This window comes from Oryx dammah, unplaced genomic scaffold (genome assembly GCF_014754425.2).
Source record: "Oryx dammah isolate SB20612 unplaced genomic scaffold, SCBI_Odam_1.1 HiC_scaffold_16, whole genome shotgun sequence".
Taxonomy (NCBI): domain Eukaryota; kingdom Metazoa; phylum Chordata; class Mammalia; order Artiodactyla; family Bovidae; genus Oryx; species Oryx dammah.
In genome coordinates, this window is record NW_024070200.1 from 63,799,242 (window position 1) to 63,819,994 (window position 20,753).

General features: G+C 36.1%; 1 protein-coding gene across 1 annotated transcript in view; it reads right to left on the reverse strand.

Moving 5' to 3' along the window:
• Positions 1-370: 370 nt before the first annotated feature.
• GABRG3 (gamma-aminobutyric acid type A receptor subunit gamma3) overlaps positions 371-20,753 on the reverse strand; it is an 823,115-nt gene continuing 802,732 nt past the window's right edge. Inside the window, exons 7-10 of the mRNA XM_040257137.1 lie at positions 12,515-12,667; positions 7,190-7,386; positions 6,840-6,899; positions 371-1,060 (exon numbers count right to left, since the gene is read on the reverse strand). Coding sequence (XP_040113071.1) covers positions 779-1,060; positions 6,840-6,899; positions 7,190-7,386; positions 12,515-12,667 — 692 coding nt within the window. The 3' untranslated portion in view covers positions 371-778. The remainder of the gene's footprint in view (positions 1,061-6,839; positions 6,900-7,189; positions 7,387-12,514; positions 12,668-20,753) is intronic.

The following is a 20,753-nucleotide window of genomic DNA, read 5'->3' on the forward strand; positions in this document are numbered from 1 at the left end:
AAAGAGAATCATTGAACCTATAATAGAGTATACTCTGGGGTTGCCTCTTGGTCTAGTAAAACACAATTCTTAGGGTAAAATGTTGAACTTATGATGTTCAGAGATAGTAAACATCTTTGTATTCAGCAACATGAGAATTCTGAAAATCAGACTGTTGCCTCAACTGAAAACTTATGGATGAAACAGATATAACCTTTCCAAACTTAGGGTGAGGTTATTAGATAAAAGTACACCCACCAGTGAAGGTGGTGACAGAGCAAAGAGGCCACAGAGAGAGGAAACTGGGTGGTAACTCACTGCAGTTCACACTTGAACTCAGACTACCAGTGGTATGAGTGTCAGTCAGCAGCGACCCCGCGCAACTGGGCGCCAGTGCCGCCGAGGGCCCAAGTAAAAATACAGAAAGGGTGGAGTCTGAGAGAGCTTCTCAGATATTTGCTTGTACGTTTCACAGATTTCTTCACAAAAGAAAATTGGGAACTGCTTCCAATATCCAAAACACATTTATAAATATCACCAAGCTACAGATTCAGCAAAGGATTAGCAAGAAGATCACTTTAACACTCAGTTAACTTGTGTGTGCACACGCATGTATCTGTGGGTTTGAAATAGGTAAGAGAAATATTTGCCACATACTCCTACACTGCTCAAAAGTAATGTATTTCAGATAAACTGAGCAGTGTCTTTCCTTGCTACTCCAGTTAGTCACTACTGGTCTGGGGACGGTGAAAGTTTAGAGGGGAATCTAACGCTCTTCACTTATCACCTGGAAGAAGAGTTAGAGATAGAGGTATCCCACCCAATAAACCAAGTTGAAGAGCAGGAATGATGTAGGGAAAAAGACCCGTGAATATGAGTCCAGTTCCAAGATGTCTATGTGAATATGTCCTTTTCTCCAAGATCCTGATTTGCACTCTTCATAGCAGCAGAAGAAACTCTGACAGTCTTTGCCATCCAAACACTCATAGACACAGGTGTCTTCTAATTCCTGCCAGTACACGGAATTGTTTAGAGTAACTGTTACAGGTGGTGGTGGCCTCATGTCAAGGAGAGAATAGTTCTGCAGACAACAAGAACAACACAAAAATCATCATGAAATGCATCAAGGACAGCTCGAGATGAATCAAGCAATAAGCATAGATTATGCCTGTCCACTAATAATGGTGACAATACTATGTCCCATGCCTGCTCCCCCATCCCTGCTATAGAGAGTTAAATCTTTGCAAATCTAATAGAAAAACAAAAAACTAGAGTTCAGTTTTCCAAACCTGTGTTTCTCAGATTACTGATAAGGGAGATTCAAGTCCCTGTTCTGCCTACTTCTCTGCTGATTTGGAGTATATAGGCACACAAATTATATACAATTCTTCAAATGTTAAACAATAATTATCAACTTGTGGAGAAATAAATTTCTTTTCTTTCTAATTAGTAGACAGTAAAAAAAAGCTATGGTGTGTAGGAATGATAAGAGAGAATCTTCTTGTTACATGTAATTCAGGTTAAAAACTGAGCTTTCAGTGTGTGAACACCAGATATTGCTTGTCATCTCCTGACAGTCACAAATTGTATACAATTGGAATGTTTTGTTTTCTACTTCACAAGCTCTCTTCCGGATGTGGAGAAGTCAATATTTGGGCAGATGAGGCGAGGGGACGACTTATAGTCACTCATAAATGAGAGGAATCATTCCTAACCTTGAGTAATGGCTTCAAATAGACTTGTCAATTCTTCAGGCAGTTGAAGAACTCTCCTATACAACTAGAACTGTGTACTAAATTGAAGTTTTTAGAGAGGATCAGTTCAGTTCAGTCACTCAATCACTCAGTCATGTCTGACTCTTGCAACCCCATGGACTGCAGCACACCAGGCTTCCCTGTCCATTTAGAGAGGACACATTTCTAAGTTTGACTGAATAATGTATGAAAACTAAAAACCATAGTTGTCTTTCTGTTCTAATTTTATTTATGCCGCAGGAACTGATCTGAGTGTGAAAGGAAACAGTATGTGTCAGTAGAGGCTGAAATCAAGGGAGACGGAGGCACACAAGCCCTTTGCGTAATGCTGGAAGAGAGGCCTTTCAGAATTCATCATGAATATTATATATTTATATTATGATCACATATATTTAATTAATACATATATTATAATATACATAAAATAATATCATATATATTGTGTATATATACATATACAATATTGTATATTGTATAGACAATATATAATAGTGTAAAATATTAATTATAATTATTAATATAATATACAATATATTATATTGTATACTATACTTCTATAGGTATATTATATAATATACAACAATTAATTAGAATTAATTTATTAATTACAATATTGTAATATTGTGATATTATTGCAATATTATAATATTATTGGTATATTGTGTTATATTATTGTATAATATATTATTGTAATATATATAATATTGTATATGTATATAATATAATATAGATAATATAATTATATATAATATAATACATGATATATAATATAATATATCAATATATAACATACATATATTATATTATAGTATTATAAATACAATGTTAATAATAATAATATAATAATATAATATATAATACAAAATATAATCACCGGAATAAATATATAATATATCATATATCATATAATTATATGATATATATTATATATTATTATATGATATATACTATATAATATATAATAATATATTTATTATGTATACATATATACATGTATATGTATACAATATATATACATGATATATGTATAATATATACAATATTGTATATATTATAATATATATGATATAATCTGTATCAGATAATATAGATAATATATAATCTATTATATAAAATATATAATATACATAATTATATAATATATTTTATTAATATATATTTATTTATATTAATTGATATATATTATATATTCTTATATATTTATATAAAACCAAAACCCATAAATACAAGGAAATATGGCAGCTTTTTCCTTCTACTCTGGATATCACACTGATTGGATATTTTTCTAGCTCTGTGGTAGAGCATTCAGTGTCACTACTGGTAGCCTTTAGGGCATCCTTTTAATTGGGAAATGTCTGTGTAAGGACTAAACTAAGTCAAAATGCTCTGGGCCAATAGCCATTCAGGGAGCCATGGTGCAGCTGCCTACTTTCTTCTACAATTCTAGGCAATCGGAAGAAATAAATACCTTGGTGTCCCTCTGGTTCTAGTGTAGGTGTATGTTCTCCAGGTTAATTGTTCTTTAAACCTGAGTGGGTGTAAATTTCACCTGGAAGTTTGCTGAGAAAAGCAAATCTCTGACTCGACTCTGGTGCATTTGAGGAATTTTTTTTTTATAATCTCCAATTAGAAAAATCTGCTTTTATTGAACAATAATTGTACATGTGTTTTGACAGTGTTCAGCCAGATTTTCATCCTTTTATTTCTTCAACCGTTTTTCCTGTATAGTGTCACACAAAGATGTCCAGCCATTACAAGCAGGCAGGACCAACATGAAGAGCTGACTCAAAAGGGGCATCAGAAGTCTCTGCAGGGATGAAGACAGCTCACTAGAGATTAAAAGGATGCCCAATGAGGTAACAGGCTAAAAAGCGTATGATTTCTGGGACAAGAGAACTATATACCTCACTTCTTCATTTAAAGAACTAAAATCCATGATCACTGAAACAAATAATAAGAGATCTCTAGTTATATCTTTATAGCTCACTGTTGTAAAATGACATATTATAATATTGAAATAAAACTTATAATGTTAAGAACTGTAAATAGCCATATGTTAAATTAAGTACTTCTTTAAATTCAGTCCCCCCATTTGTTAAGATAATTTCAACTATGCCCCAAATAGAGATTTTAATTAATGAATCTCCAGGGTCATCTTCAGCCCAGCTAGTCCCTGCCTGACTCACTCCTGTTTTGCTTCTTTGTAAATGCAGTTCCTTGACTTACTCAGAACCACTGCACTTCCTGGGCAGCAAGTACTACTGCGTACTCAGAGTGGACTAGCCTTGCATTTTATGGGTTAGGTAACTGAGGCACAGAACAGTTTGGACAACTTGCCCCAAAGCAACATATGACCCTCAGGAGGCCAGCTTCTGCCCCTGGTTACTGAGAGGCTGTTCATCTCTGCTTTTCCTTTTTGAGGAGAGTGGCCCCTTAACTAACCTAACACTAGATATTTCAGAATAGAACTGAAGACGTTATCATCCAACAGTTGAATAACCCCAGTGTTTTTTTTTTTTTTTTGTCTTCTGAACTCCTGTTGAAGACTCCCTGATTATGTCTTGCTAGCTGGCCTGGAGCCCTTTCTGTGAATTGTTTTTTTTTTTTTTTCTTCTTCTTCTTTTTTTTTTTTAAATTTATTTTTTATTTTACTTTACAATTCTGTATTGGTTTTGCCATACATTGACATGAATCCACCACAGGTGTACATGCGTTCCCAAACATGAACCCCCCTCCTACCCCCCTCTCCACAACATCTCTCTGGGTCATCCCCGCGTACCAGCCCCAAGCGTGCCATATTCTGCATCGGACATAGACTGGCAATTCGATTCTTACATGATATTATACATGTTTCAGTGCCATTCTCCCAAATCATCTCACCCTCTCCCTCTCCCTCTGAGTCCAAAAGTCTGTTATACACATCTGTGTCTTTTTTGCTGTCCTGCATACAGGGTCATCATTGCCATCTTTCTAAATTCCATATATATGTGTTAGTATACTGTATTGGTGTTTTTCTTTCTGGCTTACTTCACTCTGTATAATCGGCTCCAGTTTCATCCATCTCTGCCTTATGACCCAGCAATCCCACTGTTGGGCATACACACGGAGGAAACCAGAATTGAAAGAGACACATGTACCCCAATGTTCATCGCAGCACTGTTTATAATAGCCAGGACATGGAAACAACCTAGATGTCCATCAGCAGATGAATGGATAAGAAAGCTGTGGTACATATATACAATGGAGTATTACTCAGCCGTTAAAAAGAATACATTTGAATCTGTGAATTGTTTTTGTATGTACTTTCTTTAGGGTCATTACATTTTCCAGCTTAAAAATTTCTAGTTTTGTGGCTATTTTTTTTCTCTATGTTAAAACATTCTTTATTACTTTTGACTGTATCATGTCTATACCAAAGATGTCAATATTTCTTCCTCCACTCTTAGCACCCTGGTTGTGTGTGATAACGTATTTTCTGGGCCTCAGACTATTTGTTCTGACTTGTCTCTGTTATTTAGCATCCCCTACTTCCACCCCTTCCCATTGCCTTTCAGTCTGTTTCTATTTGGCAGCATTTGCTGGCAAAAACTATGTCCACCGTGGCTTCCCACAGCTAGAAAAATGGCTTCACTTCTGTCAGAACTACAATGATACATGCTTGCAGAGTATAGATAATTATACAATCTTGTGATGAAATTGACTGAAATGAACTGAACATAAGATGCTGATTAGGAACTAGAAAACCATCTATCATGTACGGGTGGGCATAAAACTTTCAGTGCAATTTGTGACTTCTTATGTACAAAGGAATAAAAATAATTAAAGTAAAAGTTGTCATATGGTAAAAGTGGTAGCTCACAATCAGTGATTTAAAGATGTTTTTCAATAGAGTCTTACATTAAGCTATATACTAAAAATTCAGGTAACACTAATAATTAAATACAACAATTTTTTAAATTGTGAAGGTTCAGTCAATACTTATCGGACTTTACTTTTCCACATCTCAGTGTCCTTGTCAGTAGAGTGGGTTTTTGTGACGATAGAATGAGTTGATAAATGCAACTACTTAGAATATGTTGTCAAACAGAGTTAGCACTCAAAAGAAAATCAGGGAGAGCTATGTCATTCTGAAGATAGGAAAGGACTTCCAAGCAGGACACAAGAGGCAGATACCACAAAAGGAAATGCTGATAGATTTGACAACATGAGATTGAAGACACTGCATGTGGAAAAAAGCACGAGAAATTGCAGTGAAAGCATTACTAATGAAATCTGGAATAAAAACTGCATACAAAACCAGATTAATATCCCTAATATATTCTATATGTGATTATATAAATTTTACATTGTATAAATGCAATAAAATAACTGGCAGATAACACGCTACTTTAAAAAACTTAAAGGATAAAAATGCTATCAAAATTGTCCAAAAATTTTATAAAAATTAATGGACAGAAAAAGCAATTCACAGGAATATGTGAAAATCAAAAACATGTAAAAAATGTATTAAGCTTTATCAATATCAAAGCAATGCCAATAGGAATAGTTTGTAGGAGTTGTTTGTATACTCTCCCAACTAAATGCAGGGAGAGTGACCCACACTGCTAACAAAACTGGTGAAATGTGATTTGGAAAAAGAAAAACTTTCAATTCTTTGGCCCAGGCATTCTGCTTCTAGGAATTAATACTAAGAAAATAGTCACAAGTATGTACAAAATGGTAGTGATAAAAATATGCTTAAAAGTGAAAAGTTGTGGATTAGCCCAGTGTCCAGCCAAGATCATCTGTGCATGCATCAATCATGAACATATGATACAATCATCAAAATGATCCTACAAATTAATATTTTGACCAAGAAGTGTATTCAGAACATAATTCTGAATTACAGAATTATATATGCTATACACTAATCCCTGAGTAGAAGTGATTTTTTTCCCTTTATTTTCCAAATTTTCTAAGTTGAACATTTCTTTGTCAATACATTTTTTAGGGAATACATGCATTACTCTTTGGTCTTCAATAGATGCATCTGTAAACAATAATATTTTTCAATTGTAGTTTACACAAAGTTCTCAGAAATATTTACACTTGCAATGTTATACGTACAGATGGGGCTTGTAGGCTTATCCTTTCATGAATCCATCTCGAGGAATCTGCATGTAGTAACTACAAGAAAAGCAGAAAAGCCGTTGAAAACTGCCGTGGAATCTGTATTACAGAACACTCGGATAAAGAATAATCTTTAAGGTGTGATTACATCAGTCCATGCCACTGGTAGGTGAGGCTGGAGACTGCTTGACAGTCACATTCATATCTTCTGCATACCTATCTTGTTTTTTAAAAGTCTTATTAAATTAACTATGTATATCATGTATAAAATCCTTATGAATAAGAACCATTTACCTAAAAATATTCTTCTACTACCTTCTGAGAAAATCTTTGCTACCGGAACTCACCGATGTTTTTTTCTTAGTGGTAGGTGGTTTTCTACAACTTGAATAGTAGTTGAGGGTAGCGTACTCCATCAGAGCAGCAAAGACAAATAAGAAGCACACAGTCACGAAAAGGTCCATGGCAGTCACATAGGAAACGCGGGGCAAGGACTTCCTGGCTATGGTGCTGAGCGTGGTCATGGTCAGCACCGTGGTGATGCCTGCACAGGGGACACATACCAAGTTGTCAGAGAAGCCGAACAGAATCCCTGCATTCCACACGGTGTTTTATTTTTATGCGAATCCTCCTTGACATTGCGTAAATGTAATAATACTTTTAATTGTAATGTATATATAATATTATAAGCAACATTTCCATAAGATGTTTTATTATAGTCTTCACAATAACATTAAAATATATGAATTAAGTTGATATCATCCCATTTATTCAGTAATGTTTGTATTGGTTGATTTTGTCTTTTAAATATATTTTTAATGAAAGTGAGATTTGCAGTCCTCTATACTTTGTCTGTTCCTTGTCTCACACTTCTCTTCTGCCCAGATAAACTATTTCCTGTCTTACTTCTCCTTCTGTATGCAACTTGTAAACTCACTTTTTTTTTTGAAGACTCAGCAGAAACACCACTTTTTCTGAGGCAAATCACTTTATAGTACTCCAGGCAGAGCTGATAATACACACATCTTCACTATTCCTGTACATTCTATGTGCCTCATCTTTTGCATGATCACAGAGAATTGCTTATATCTTTGTGGTCTGTCTCCCTGCATAGAATGTGCAGTCTTGAAAAGCAAAGCTGTATCTTGCTCATCCTTTCTTGCCCATTACATAGCACCATGTCTAGCATTATAACTATTTCAATAAATGCTTTTTATGAGTGCATTGATTCATTGGTTAATTAGTTAACTATTCACAGTATTAATCTGAATTTATTTCATATATGTTGGCCAACACTAAAGATTTAATCAAAGACTGTGGAGCAAATTTAAGAGATGTATATGTGATAGAAAGATCAGGTAGACATGACAGATGAATGCACATTAGTTCCCATCTTTGCAGTACCATCACAGCTCCTGTTTAGTGCCTCCCTGGTCTGTCAATCAGCAAGAAATTGTAGAATAAATCAAATAGAACAGCATGAACAATGTGGTCAGGTGTCCAGGATATTGAACTAGAAGTCAAAGCCTTCAGCCTTGCTCTGGGCTTTCTCAATATTTGGTCAGATAAAGCCACTTACTCTCTTTGAATCAGTTTCTTGAATCGATACAGTGAAAACAGAATGTCAGGCTCTCTTTATTGTAGGTGGGAAAGTTGTGATACATTTTGTAAAAATGCATTGTAAATTTGAAAAGTGTACACTGATGGTGGGTAAATTTTTATGAAAAATATAGATTTTGTAATAAATGTTCAATTTAACATTTTCAAAAATGTGGTGACCATGCTATGTCTAAAGAATTTGTAGGTAGTGATTCCCTGGTGGCTCAGATGGTAAGGTGTCTGCCCGCAATGCAGGGGACCCGGGTTTGATCCCTGGGTTGGGAAGATCTCCTGGAAAAGGAAATGGCAGCCCACTCCAGTATTCTTGCCTGGAAAATCCCACAAACAGAGGACACTGGTAGTCTACAGTCCACGGGGTCACAACAGTCGGACACAACTGAGCAACTTTACTTTCACTTTCATTTTCAAGAAAATTGCATATTTTCACTAAATTTCTTCAAAAAATTTTATTTTATTTTTTTATAATCTTATTTATTTATTTATTTTACTTTACAATTCTGTAAAGTTGGTTCTTTTTCTCTTTTCATTTTGGAGTACCAGTTGAAGTTGTGTTATACGTCTCTATATTGTCCCACAGATCACTGAGGCTCTGTTCAGTTTAGTTCACTTCAGTTCAGTCACAGTCGTGTCTGACTCTTTGCAACCCCATGAACGCCAGGCCTCTCTGTCCATCACCAATGCCTGGAGTTCACTCAAACCCATGTCCATCGAGTAGGTGATGCCATCCAACCATGTCATCCTTTGTCGTTCCCTTCTCCTCCTGCCCTCAATCTTTCCCAACATCAGCGTCTTTTCAAATGAGTCAGCTCTTTGCATCAGGTGGCCAAAGTATTGGAGTTTCAGCCTCAGCATCAGTCCTTCCAATGAATACCCAGGAATGATCTCCTTTAGGATGAACTGGTTGGAGATCCTCACAGTCCAAGGGACTCTCAAGAGTCTTCTCCAACACCACAGTTCAAAAGCATCAGTTCTTCAGTGCTCAGCTTTCTTTATAGTCCAACTCTCACATCCATACATGACCACTGGAAAAACCATAGCTTTGACTAGATGGACCTTTGTTGACAAAGTAATGTCTCTGCTTTTTAATATGCTATCGAGTTTGGTCATAACTTTCCTTCCAAGGAGTAAATGTTTTTTAATTTCATGGCTGCAATCACCATCTGCAGTGATTTTGGAGCCCAGAAAAATAAAGTCAGCCACTGTTTCCACTGTTTCCCCATCTATTTGCCATGAAATGAAGGGACTGGATGCCATCATCTTAGTTTTCTGCATGTTGATTCTTTTAAATCATTTTTTAATTCATATCTTCTCCTAATTAGATAAATTTTATGTAATGATCAATTGTACATGATCTCTCCCCTCCCTGGCATCTTCAATCTGCTCTTAAGCTCATTTAGTAATTATTTTCAATTTGACTATTGTACATTTTATTCTAGAACTTCGTTTTTAAGAAATGTATTTGTTGATATTATCCATCTTGTCATTCACTAACATTGTATTTTCTTTTTAATCCTTGAACACTCTCATAATAGCTGCTTTAAAACCCATATCTGCTGATTCAACATCAGAGTTGCATTTTAATGTTGACTTTTTTTCTTGATCATGGATCACAATTATCTGCTTCTTAGAAAGTCTAGTAATTTTTTACTGTATATACAATCTTATAGATGATACATGATAAACTATGTAATTTTCTTAAAAGGATGTGATACATGATGAACTATGTAATTTTCTTAAAAGGATGTTGAATTCTTCCTTATAATAAATAGTTGATTTACTGGTGGTTTTGCTTGATTTGTCATGGCATGATTTGTTTCATTTAAAGGAAGTCTAGAGTATTCCTTTATTAAGCAGAGCCCTTCAGATGTCTCAATTAAATTTGCCAGTGGTGAGATTTCTGCACTCTTCTGGTCAGCAAATCTATTATCTGAAAGGATGGTATATTTCTAGTATCTCTGTCCTCTTAACACCATGCTGGCTACTCTTTGGTAGGGCTTGCATAGTTTCAAGTTGTGCAGAAATATTACTCTGTTTTGAAGCTGATCTTTAAAGTTATACTCACTATGACCTCTGAATTTGTCATTGTGAGGTCATAACCTCAAGAATAGTTGCTAAATTTATATTATGTGTTTGTCAGCTGATTTATCACATATTTTCTATAAGAACGCAAAGCCAATATTGGGCAGAGGGTCAGTTCAGTTCAATTCACTCAATAGTGTCCAACTCTTTACAGCCCCATGGACTGCAGCATGACAGGCCTCCTTGTCCATCACCAATTTCCAGATCTTTCTCAAACTCATGCCCATTGAGTTGGTGATGCCATCCATCCATCTCATCCTCTGTCATCCCCTTCTCCTCCTGCCTTCAATCTTTCCCAGCATCAGGGTCTTTTCCAGTGAGTTGGCTCTTTGCATCAGGTGGCCAAAGTAGGAGCTTCAGCTTCAGCATCAGTCCTTCCAATGAATATTCAGGACTGATTTCCTTTAGGATTGACTGGTTTGGTCTCCTTGCAATCCAAGGGACTCTCAAGAGTCTTCTCCAACACCACAGTTCAAAAGCATAAATTTATTGGAGCTCAACTTTCTTTTTGGTCCAACTCTCACGTCCATACATGACTTCTGGAAAAACCATAGCTTTGACTAGATGGACTTTTGTTGGCTAAGTAATGTCTCTGCTTTTTAATATGCTGTCTCAGTTGGTCATAGCTTTTCTTCCAAGGATCAAGTGTCTTTTAATTTCATGGCTTCAGTTACCATCTGTAGTGATTTTGGAGCCCAAGAAAAGAAAGTCTATCACTGTTCCCATTGTTTCCCCATCTATTTGCAATGAAGTGATGGGACCCAGTGCCATGATCTTCTGTTTTAGAATGTTGCATTTTAAGCCAGCTTTTTCACTCTCCTCTTTCATTTTCATCAAGAGGCTCTTTAGTTCCTCTTTGCTTTCTGTCATAAGGGTGGTGTTATCTGCATATCTGAGGCTATTGACATTTCTCCTCGCAATCTTGATCCCAGCTTGTGCTTCATCCAGCCTGGCATTTCTCATGATGTACTCTGCATAGAAGTTAAATAAGCAAGGTGACAATATACAGCCTTGACATACTCTTTTCCCAATTTGCAATCAGTCCTTTGTTCCATGTCCGGTTCTAACTGTTTCTTCTTGAACTGCATACAGATTTCTTAGGAGGCAGGTAAGGTGGTCTGGTAGTCTCATCTCTTTAAAAATTTTCCACAGGACAGAGAATATTAAAGACTAATTTACCTTATTCAAAAATTACTGTTCTGTTAAACAAACAAGAATTAAAAAACCAACATAAGCGGTGCAATGTAATATACAATATTTTGCAGTTTTTTAATATTGAGGTAGCTTGATTTCCAAAGAAATTGTGAGAGTGCTGGTGGAAAGAACTATATATCATACATTATTAACAAATAAAAATATAGAAAGTTAGGCAAAATTCCTACCATAAAGAAAAACTGATATAAAACATGCACTACAGTTCTAAAACCACTGAAATTTAATGTTTTATTAAGAGAACTTTGGGTACCAGAGAAAAATTTATGAAAAGACTTTGAGCTTTAATGTGTAAATTATAGCTGAAAAGAATAATCATTTTCTTGTTTGCTGGTAAATTTGCTCTAAATAAGCAGCACTTCTTTTATTGAAAGATTGTTTTACTGATTTGTTCATCAATCCTCAAAGGTTCTATTTCCATACAGTGTTCTATTTCCATTCACTGACATAATGAGACTTTTGAGTGTCGCAGGTTTCAGAACATGACTACATTTTTAATGACATCATCTGTAGAGCACAGTACAGAATGATGCAATTGATTTATTCTGAGTACCTAACCTCAACTTAAGTGGTACACAGGGAATTCTATTGTCAGGAAGAAAAATCTAACTCATCTACTTAAAAATAAATAAAATTATCAAGTAGCCCTCAAATTAGACCAGTTACATTTGAACTGAGTCTTTTTCATTGAAAGTATTTTTATGAATATAGTTATATTTTAAAATTACACAAAATGGTAGGAGACTTTTTTTGAAACTCACCCAATGCTGTTCTTGCTGGTGTAGCGTCTTTTTTGATCCAGAATGATACCCAGGATAAAACCACAGTCAGTATACAAGGAATATATGTTTGAATAGTGAAGTATCCCATTCTTCTACTCAATTCAAAATATATAGTCATGACAACATAGTCACCTGTAATGAAGTATTGCCAAAATTAACACAACTTTCTTGTGTTAAAATAATTCAAGTAAATAATTTATAACTTATTTTGTTAAATGAATGACTTGATAAAAGTATTCAAGTACAGCATTTATCAAATTGGGGAAAGAGTCAGAATTCTGGTGCTCTGAAATTTAATTTTTATATCCATGGCTGTGTGAAGTATTTTACTGTAAAAGACACAAAAAGATACATAATAGTTGATATGTGTGATAGACATGCACATTTATTCTATGCCATTATTCTACACCATTTATTCAGGCCATTACTCAATGAGCTATTATCACTTCTGTCTAGCTGTATGTTACATGTTTAAAACCAAGGATAAGAAAAAACTCATCCCTCAAGTAACTCCATTCTCAGTTTGCTTTTTCAATAGTAATAGACCTATACATAAACTTTTATATCTAAACTTTGGCAACAAATTTATATTTATATTTTTGTAGTATGAATTTAAGCTTATCAATCACTTACTATAATGTTTTAGATAATATTTTAATATTTATCTTATCCTTTCATAATTACTCAGAAAACAAACAGAAGAAATCATTTTATGGACACTACTTCCTCTTTACTAATGCAAAGCCACACATAGAAGAGTTGGGATTAACAGAGATGTTACTGGAAATCTCATAAGAGTCCATGAGGGACTGTGAGGGTGTGCATGCCTAATACATTGTTCATTTTATTCCAAAGTCACCTCTAGGTGATTTTCTGCAGAACTGTGTTTCTCCCCTTCCTCCCGTTTGACCTCCATCCTTCAACCTGCTGGATTCAATCTTCTGGCACCTGAAATTCACGATGACTAGAAATAAGCTGTTATCTCTATCACACCAATACCTTCTCTTAGTTTAGGTCCTCCTTTCATTTATCCAAGGTGGGAACCTAGACAACCATTTCTGATTCATTTTCCCTTCTTCAACTTCTATATTTCCCCCAATTCCTCTTCCTACCTGGCCCATGTACTATTTACCAAAGCCCCTGGCTTGTCTCATAACAACCTTCAGTACCCTGGATCATTCTGCGTCCTGTCACCAAAAGGATCTTTCCAGAACACAGCATCTTGTTTCTCCTGTACAACTGTCAAAACTTTATAGTGGAGAGAATAAGATGGTGGAGGAGTAGGTGGACATGGAGTGCATCTCTCTTCATGGATACATTAGGAATACACCTTCAGACACAGAAGTGCTTGCAGAACAACAGTTGAAAGTGAGCAGGAGCTCCTGACCAGTGGAAAATAATATATAGAACCACATAAAACTCAGTAGAATGAAGGAAGTAGGGAGAAAAAGAGAAGCATTAGTAGCACTGGACCTGCCCCTGGAAGGTGGGGGAACTGAGCAGGGGTTCGACCTCCACACTGGGGCAATTGTTTGGGACAGAGGAGAGATAGTTGAGGCTGAGAGTGAAGCAGCTGATCTGTGACAGTCTAAATGGAGTGAGAATCACACAGACAATCCTTGCCGCAGCCATATATACCCCAGTCAGGGATGTGGGTCCCTTCGAAGGCACAGCAGCTGGGAGGTGGAGTGCAGGGAGTGTGGAGGAATTCAGGGTGAGGTCTGCTGTTGATGGTGGGGAGATGGGCGGAGGGGACATGTGGGAGGAGACTGTGGCAGGAAATGCCTGTGGAGGAGAGCCAGGCTGCCTTGGAGGCAAGGCTGAGTCTATAGGGTGGGGCCACCACTTGAACCTCTCTCTCCCACAGGCCAGCGCTGGCAGCTGAACAACAGAGAGGCTGGCCCTTCAAGCACGTGACAGTGCTGAGCAACAGAGAAGGACCCAAGTCAGGGCAGCCCTCTAAAGGCCTGAATGGGTGGGGCAATGGCGGAGGACTAGCTGAAGGTCACCAGCTACCAGAGGCTAGAAGAAGACTCTGGTAGGGCCATAGCTCCTGTAATTGAAGCCATCTGTGTCCCTGCACACTTGGCGCTGCTGTGCCACCTTCATGCTCAAGTCCTTACTGGGGCAGAGCTGCCACAGACTAGAAAAAGCCCTAATAACACCATGTCTCCTGTGACAATAGACATCAGTGCTCCTGCATAGCCAGCATTGCCAGGGTCCCAGTGATCCAAGCAACCGCGCCACCTTCATGCATGATCACTCCTGGGAAAGAACTGCCAGAAGCTAGAAAGAGTCCTGCATCTATGCAAACGGGGTCACTTTGGTCACGTCCAACTCTTTAAGACCCTGTGGACTGTGGTCTGCAGGCTTTTCTGCCCAGGAGATTCTCCTGGCAGGAATACTGGAGTGGGTTGCCATACCCTTCTAGAGCATGACATTTCCTGCTGCCAGCTCCTTTGAGTATCTGGTGCTGCCAGGGCCCCTGTGAACTAAGCAGCTGTGCCACCTCCACATCTGGCCCTCACTGGCGCAAAACCAAGTACTCCAGGGCAGCCTCAGGAGCAAACCCTTCTTGATGACCCACATCCAAAGGTAGAGGTAAAGCTACAGTTGAAACCCAGGGGCAGTGTGGCTAAGGAAGAAGACCCCAAACCTTCCCACCCACTGTACAAACTAGATTAAATCCACACAATCAACTAGGAAGACTGTGTTTATGGAATATGTAAAAGGACAATGAGAGTTCTCACAAAAGAAAATGCACTAGTTCTGACACCTGTGGACATTGAAGGCAAGAACACACAGGAATAGTATCAGATTAGAGTCTGAGCAGATCTCACAGCAGGTCCAGACCCCAGCCCAGTACTGAAGGGCATCCTAGGGAGGTGAGGTGGACTGTGACTCCCAGTGAGGGAATGGATGCTGACAGCCGAGACTCAAAAAAACACATTTCTTATATTTTGACTTGTTCTGTAGTTGCTTCTGGATGTTCCCCCACCCCCTTTTCACTCTGCTTTGTAGTTGATTGTTTTTACTAGTACTATTAAATCTATTTAAACTTTAGAGAATTTTTTAAAATCACACTTTTTATTTCTGTAATATACTGCCTCTGCATTGGCTTTTTGCAGTTATGTGGGGTTTTCCTTTTTTTTTTTTATTTTTTGTTCTCTCTTTTTAAAAAATTTAAAAATTTATTGTTAGGTTTTTTTCCTACATTTATTCCTTTGTTTGCTTTTCCTACTGTTTTTTTCCCATTGTAGTTAATCTTTACTGTATATAAATCTTCTTTATCTACTTCTGCTTAACTTTGCATTTATATTCTTTGTTTATTTTTCTCACCATATTTGTCAGTTCATTTTGTTTTTATTGTTTTATTCCCCAGTTGGCACCTTGCTTTAGTTCTGTTTTCCAGTTTGCACTTTAGTTAGTTTTATTCTTAATTGGTGGATATCATTTTTGATTTCCTTTGTTTGCAAGGTCAATCTATTATACTTTATTTAGTTATCTTTTTTGGACTTTTGCTTTTGCTTATGGGTGTACATATATGTGTGTATATTCCATTATTTTAGTTATTATTTACCTGATTTTGTAATTGCCATTTATCTGGGATGCATGTTTTGTTTCTCACTTTTGTGTGTTTGTTTTAATACCATTTAATGCCCTAACAAACCACCTGTGGAATCTCTGTTCCTGGCCAGAGCCTAGGCCCTGAGACTTTGGAGTGGGTATGCTGACTCCAAGTCCCTAGATTACCAGAGAACCCTAGGGAATATCAAATAGTGAGAACACCCACAAAGGCAACCATTTGTGTTCAAGACCTGGCATCACCCAACTGCAGTAGCACCCTGTGCAGGATGCCTCATTCAAACAACAAACAAGACAAAAATACAAACCCAATCATCAGCAGACAGGATTACTGCCTCACTCAGTCATGCCCATCAGAGGGGAAAAAACTCACCTCCTCCAACAGAAACACAAGCACAAGTCACAGCCTACCTGAAACTTACACAAACCACTGGACCAACCTGATGAGGGCAGAAATCAAAAGGAAGAAAGAGTGCAACATCAAAGCCTGGGAAAAGGAGGCCTCAAACACAATAAGTTAAAAATAAATAAATAAATAATGAAAAAGTAGAGAAATAATGTGCAAATGGAGGAACAATCTAGAAACATGTAAGTCCAAATAACTAAAGAGGAAATAGGCAGACTACCTGAAAAAGAATTCAGAATAATCATAGTGAAGATGATCCAAAACGTCAAAAAATAAAATGGAGAAAATGCAAGTATCAATTAACAAAGACCTATTAAAATAAAAGAATAAACATACGGAGACAAACACCACAATTACTGAAATAAAAAATACTCTTGAAGGAATCACTAGCAGAATACCTGAGGCAGAAGAATAGAAAAGTGAGCTGGATGATAGAATGGTGAAAATAACCACTGAAGAGCAGAATAAAGTAAAAAGAATGAAAAGAACTGAGGATAGTCTCAGAGACCTCTGGGACAATATTAAATGCATCAACAATCAAATTATAGGGATCCCAGTAGAAGAAGAGAAAAAGAAAGGGTATGAGAAAATTTTTAAAGAGATTATAGTTGAAAATTTCCCCAAATTGGGAAAGGAAATAGTCAATCAAGCCCAAGGAGCATAAAGTATTCCATACAGGATAAACCCAAAGAGAAACACACCAAGACACATACTAATAAAACTAACAAAAATTAAACACAAAGAAAGAATACTAAAAGCAACAAGAGAAAATCAACAAGTAACATACATAGGAAACCCCATACATTTAACAGCTGATCTGTTGGCAGAAACTCTTCAGGCCAGAAGGGAATGTCAGGATATATTTAAAGTACTGAATGGGAAAAAAAATCTGTAACCAAGATTATTCTACCTGGTAAGAAGCTCATTCAAAATTAATGGAGAAATCAAAAGCTTTACAGACAAGCAAAAGTTAAGGGAATTTAGTACCACAAAATCAGCTTTACAACAAATGTTAAAGGGACTTATATAGTCAGGAAATACAAGTGAAGAAAAATATCTACAAAAATGAACCCCAAACAATTAAGAAAATGGCAATAGGAACATATATATCAATAATTACTTTAAATCTAAATGGATTAAAGATCAAAAGATACAGACTGGTTGAATGGATACAAAAAGAAAACCCACATGTATACTGTCTATAAGAAACCCACTTCAGACCTAAAGACACATATAGACTGCAAATGAGAGGATGGAAAAATATATTCCACTCAAATGGAAATCAAAAGAATGCTGGAGTAGCAATCCTCATATCATAAAAAATAGATCTTAATAAAATACATTACAAGAGATAAGGAAGGATACTATATAATGATCAAGGGATCAATCCAAGAGGAAGACATAGCAATAGATGTTGTAAATATCTATGCTCACAACATGCTGCTGCTGCTGCTGCTAAGTCACTTCAGTCGTGTCCGACTCTGTGTGACCCCATAGACGGCAGCTCACCAGGCTCCCCCGTCCCTGGGATTCTCCAGGCAAGAACACTGGAGTGGGTTGCCATTTTCTTCTCCAATGCATGAAAGTGAAAAGTGAAAGTGAAGTCACTCAGTCGATGCACCCAACATAGGAGCACTTCAATACATAAGACAAACATTAATAGACAAAAAAGGAGAAATTGACAGTAACACAATAATAGTTGGAGACCTTAACATCCCACTTACACCAGTGGTCAGATTATCAAAAAGAAAATTAAAAGGGAAACACAATCTTAAATGACACATTAAACCAGATGGAGCTCATTGATGTCTTCAGGGCATTCCATTCAAATGCAGAAGAATGCACTTTCTTTTCAAGTGCACATGGAACATTCTCCAGGATAGACCACATCTTGGGTCATAAATCAAACCTCAGTAAATTTAAGAAAATTGATCTCATATCAAGCATGTTTTCTGACCACAACACTATGAAACTAGATATCAATTACAAGAAAATAACTATAAAAAACACAGACACATAAAGATAAACAATATGTTTCTATATAATGAGCAGGTTACTGAAGAAATCAAAAGGGAAATTAAAAAAATTCCTAGAAACAAAAGACAATGAAAATGCAACAATTCAAAACCTATGGGATGTAGCAAAAGCTGTTCTAAGAGGGAAGTTTATAGCAATGCAATCTTAACTAAAGAAACAAGAAAATCATTGAATAGAAAATCTAACTTTAAACTAAAACAACTGGAAAAAAAAGAAGAACAAAAACCCCGAAGTCAGTAGAAGGAAAGATATAAGGATCAGAATAGAAATAAAGGAAAATGAAATGAAGGAAACAATAGTAAAGATTAATAAAACTAAAAGCTGGTTCTTTGAGAAGATAAACAAAATTGACAAACCTTTAACCAGACTCATCAAGAAAAAAAGAGAGAAGAACCAAATCAACAAAATTAGAAATGAAAAAAGAGAGGTTACCGCAGACAGTGAAGAAATATAAAGGATTATAAAAGACTATTATAAGCAACTATATGGAAATAAAATGGACAAACTGAAAGAAATGGACAGATTCCTAGAAAAGTTCAATTTTCTAAGACTGAACCAAGAAGAAATAGAAATTATGGGCAACCCAATTACAAGCACTGAAATTGAAACTGTGATCAAAATTCTCCCCCAAAAGAAAAGCCCAGGGCCAGATGGCTTCACAGGTGAATTTTCTCAAATATTTAGAGAAAACCTAATGCCTATCCTTCTAAAACTCTTTCAAAAAATTACAGAGGAATAAACACTTCCAAACTCATTCTAAGAGGCCACGATCACCCTGATACGAAAACCAGGCAAAGACAACACAATAAATGAAAATTACAGGGCACTATCACTGATGAACATAGGTGCAAAAATCCTCAACAAAGTTCTAGCAAACAGAATTCAACAAACACTGAAAAGCTCATACACCAATTCAAATTGGGTTTATTCCATGGATGCAAAGATTCTTCAATATATGCAAATCAATCAGTGTGATACACCATATTAAAAAATTGAAAGATGAAAACCATATTGCAATCTCAATAGATGCAGAAAAAGGCTTTGACAAAATTCAGCACATACTTATGATTAAATTTTTTTAAAAAAAGGGTCTAGAAAGAATATACCTCAAAATAGTAAAGGCCATATATGATAAACCCACAGTAAACATTATTCTCAATGGTGAAAAACTAAAATCATTCCCCAGCAGGAACAAGACATGGGTGTCCACTCTCACCACTATTATTCAACGTAGTTTTGGAAGTCCTAGCTACAGCAATCAGAGAAGAAAAAGAAATAAAAGGAATCCAGATTAGAAAAGAAGTAAAGTAGTCACTGTTAGCAGATGACATGATACTATACATAGAAAACCCTAAAGATACTATCAGAAAATTACTAGAGCCAGTAAGTGAATTTAGCAGTCACAGAATACAAAACCAATACACAGAAATCATTTGCATACCCATATACTAACAGTGAAAAATCAGGAAGAGAAATTAAGGAATCAATTCCATTCATCATTGCAACAAAAAGAATAAAATACCTAGGGATAAACCTACATAAGGAGACAAAAGAATGGTATGTAGAAAATTATAAGACACTGATGAAAGAAATAAAAGATGACATAAACAGATGGAGAGATATTTCATGTTCCTATGTAGAAGGATCAATATATGAAAATGACTATAAAATGTGAAAATGACTATACTACCAAATGCAATCTGCAGATTCAATGCAATGCCTATCAAATTACTAATGGTATTTTTCACAGAACTAGAACAAAAAATTTCTCAATTCATATAGAAACACAAAAGACTGAATAACCAAAGCAGTCTTGGGAAAGAAGAATGGACCTGGAGGAATCAAGCTTCCTGACTGCAGATTATACTACAAAGCTACAGTCATCAAGACAGAATGGTACTGGCACAAAAACAGAAATATAGACCAATGGAACAAGATTAAAATCCCCAAAATAAACCCATGCACCTATGGGTACCTTATTTTTCACAAAGGAATCAAGAATATACAATGGGGCAAAGATAGCCTCTTCAATATGTGGGGCTGGTAAAACTGGACAGCTATGTGCAAAAGAATTAAATTAGAACAGTTCCTAACACCATATACAAAGATAAACTCAGAATAGATTACAGACCTAAATATAAGACCAAAAATTATAAAACTCTAGAGGAAAACATAGGTGGAACATTCTCT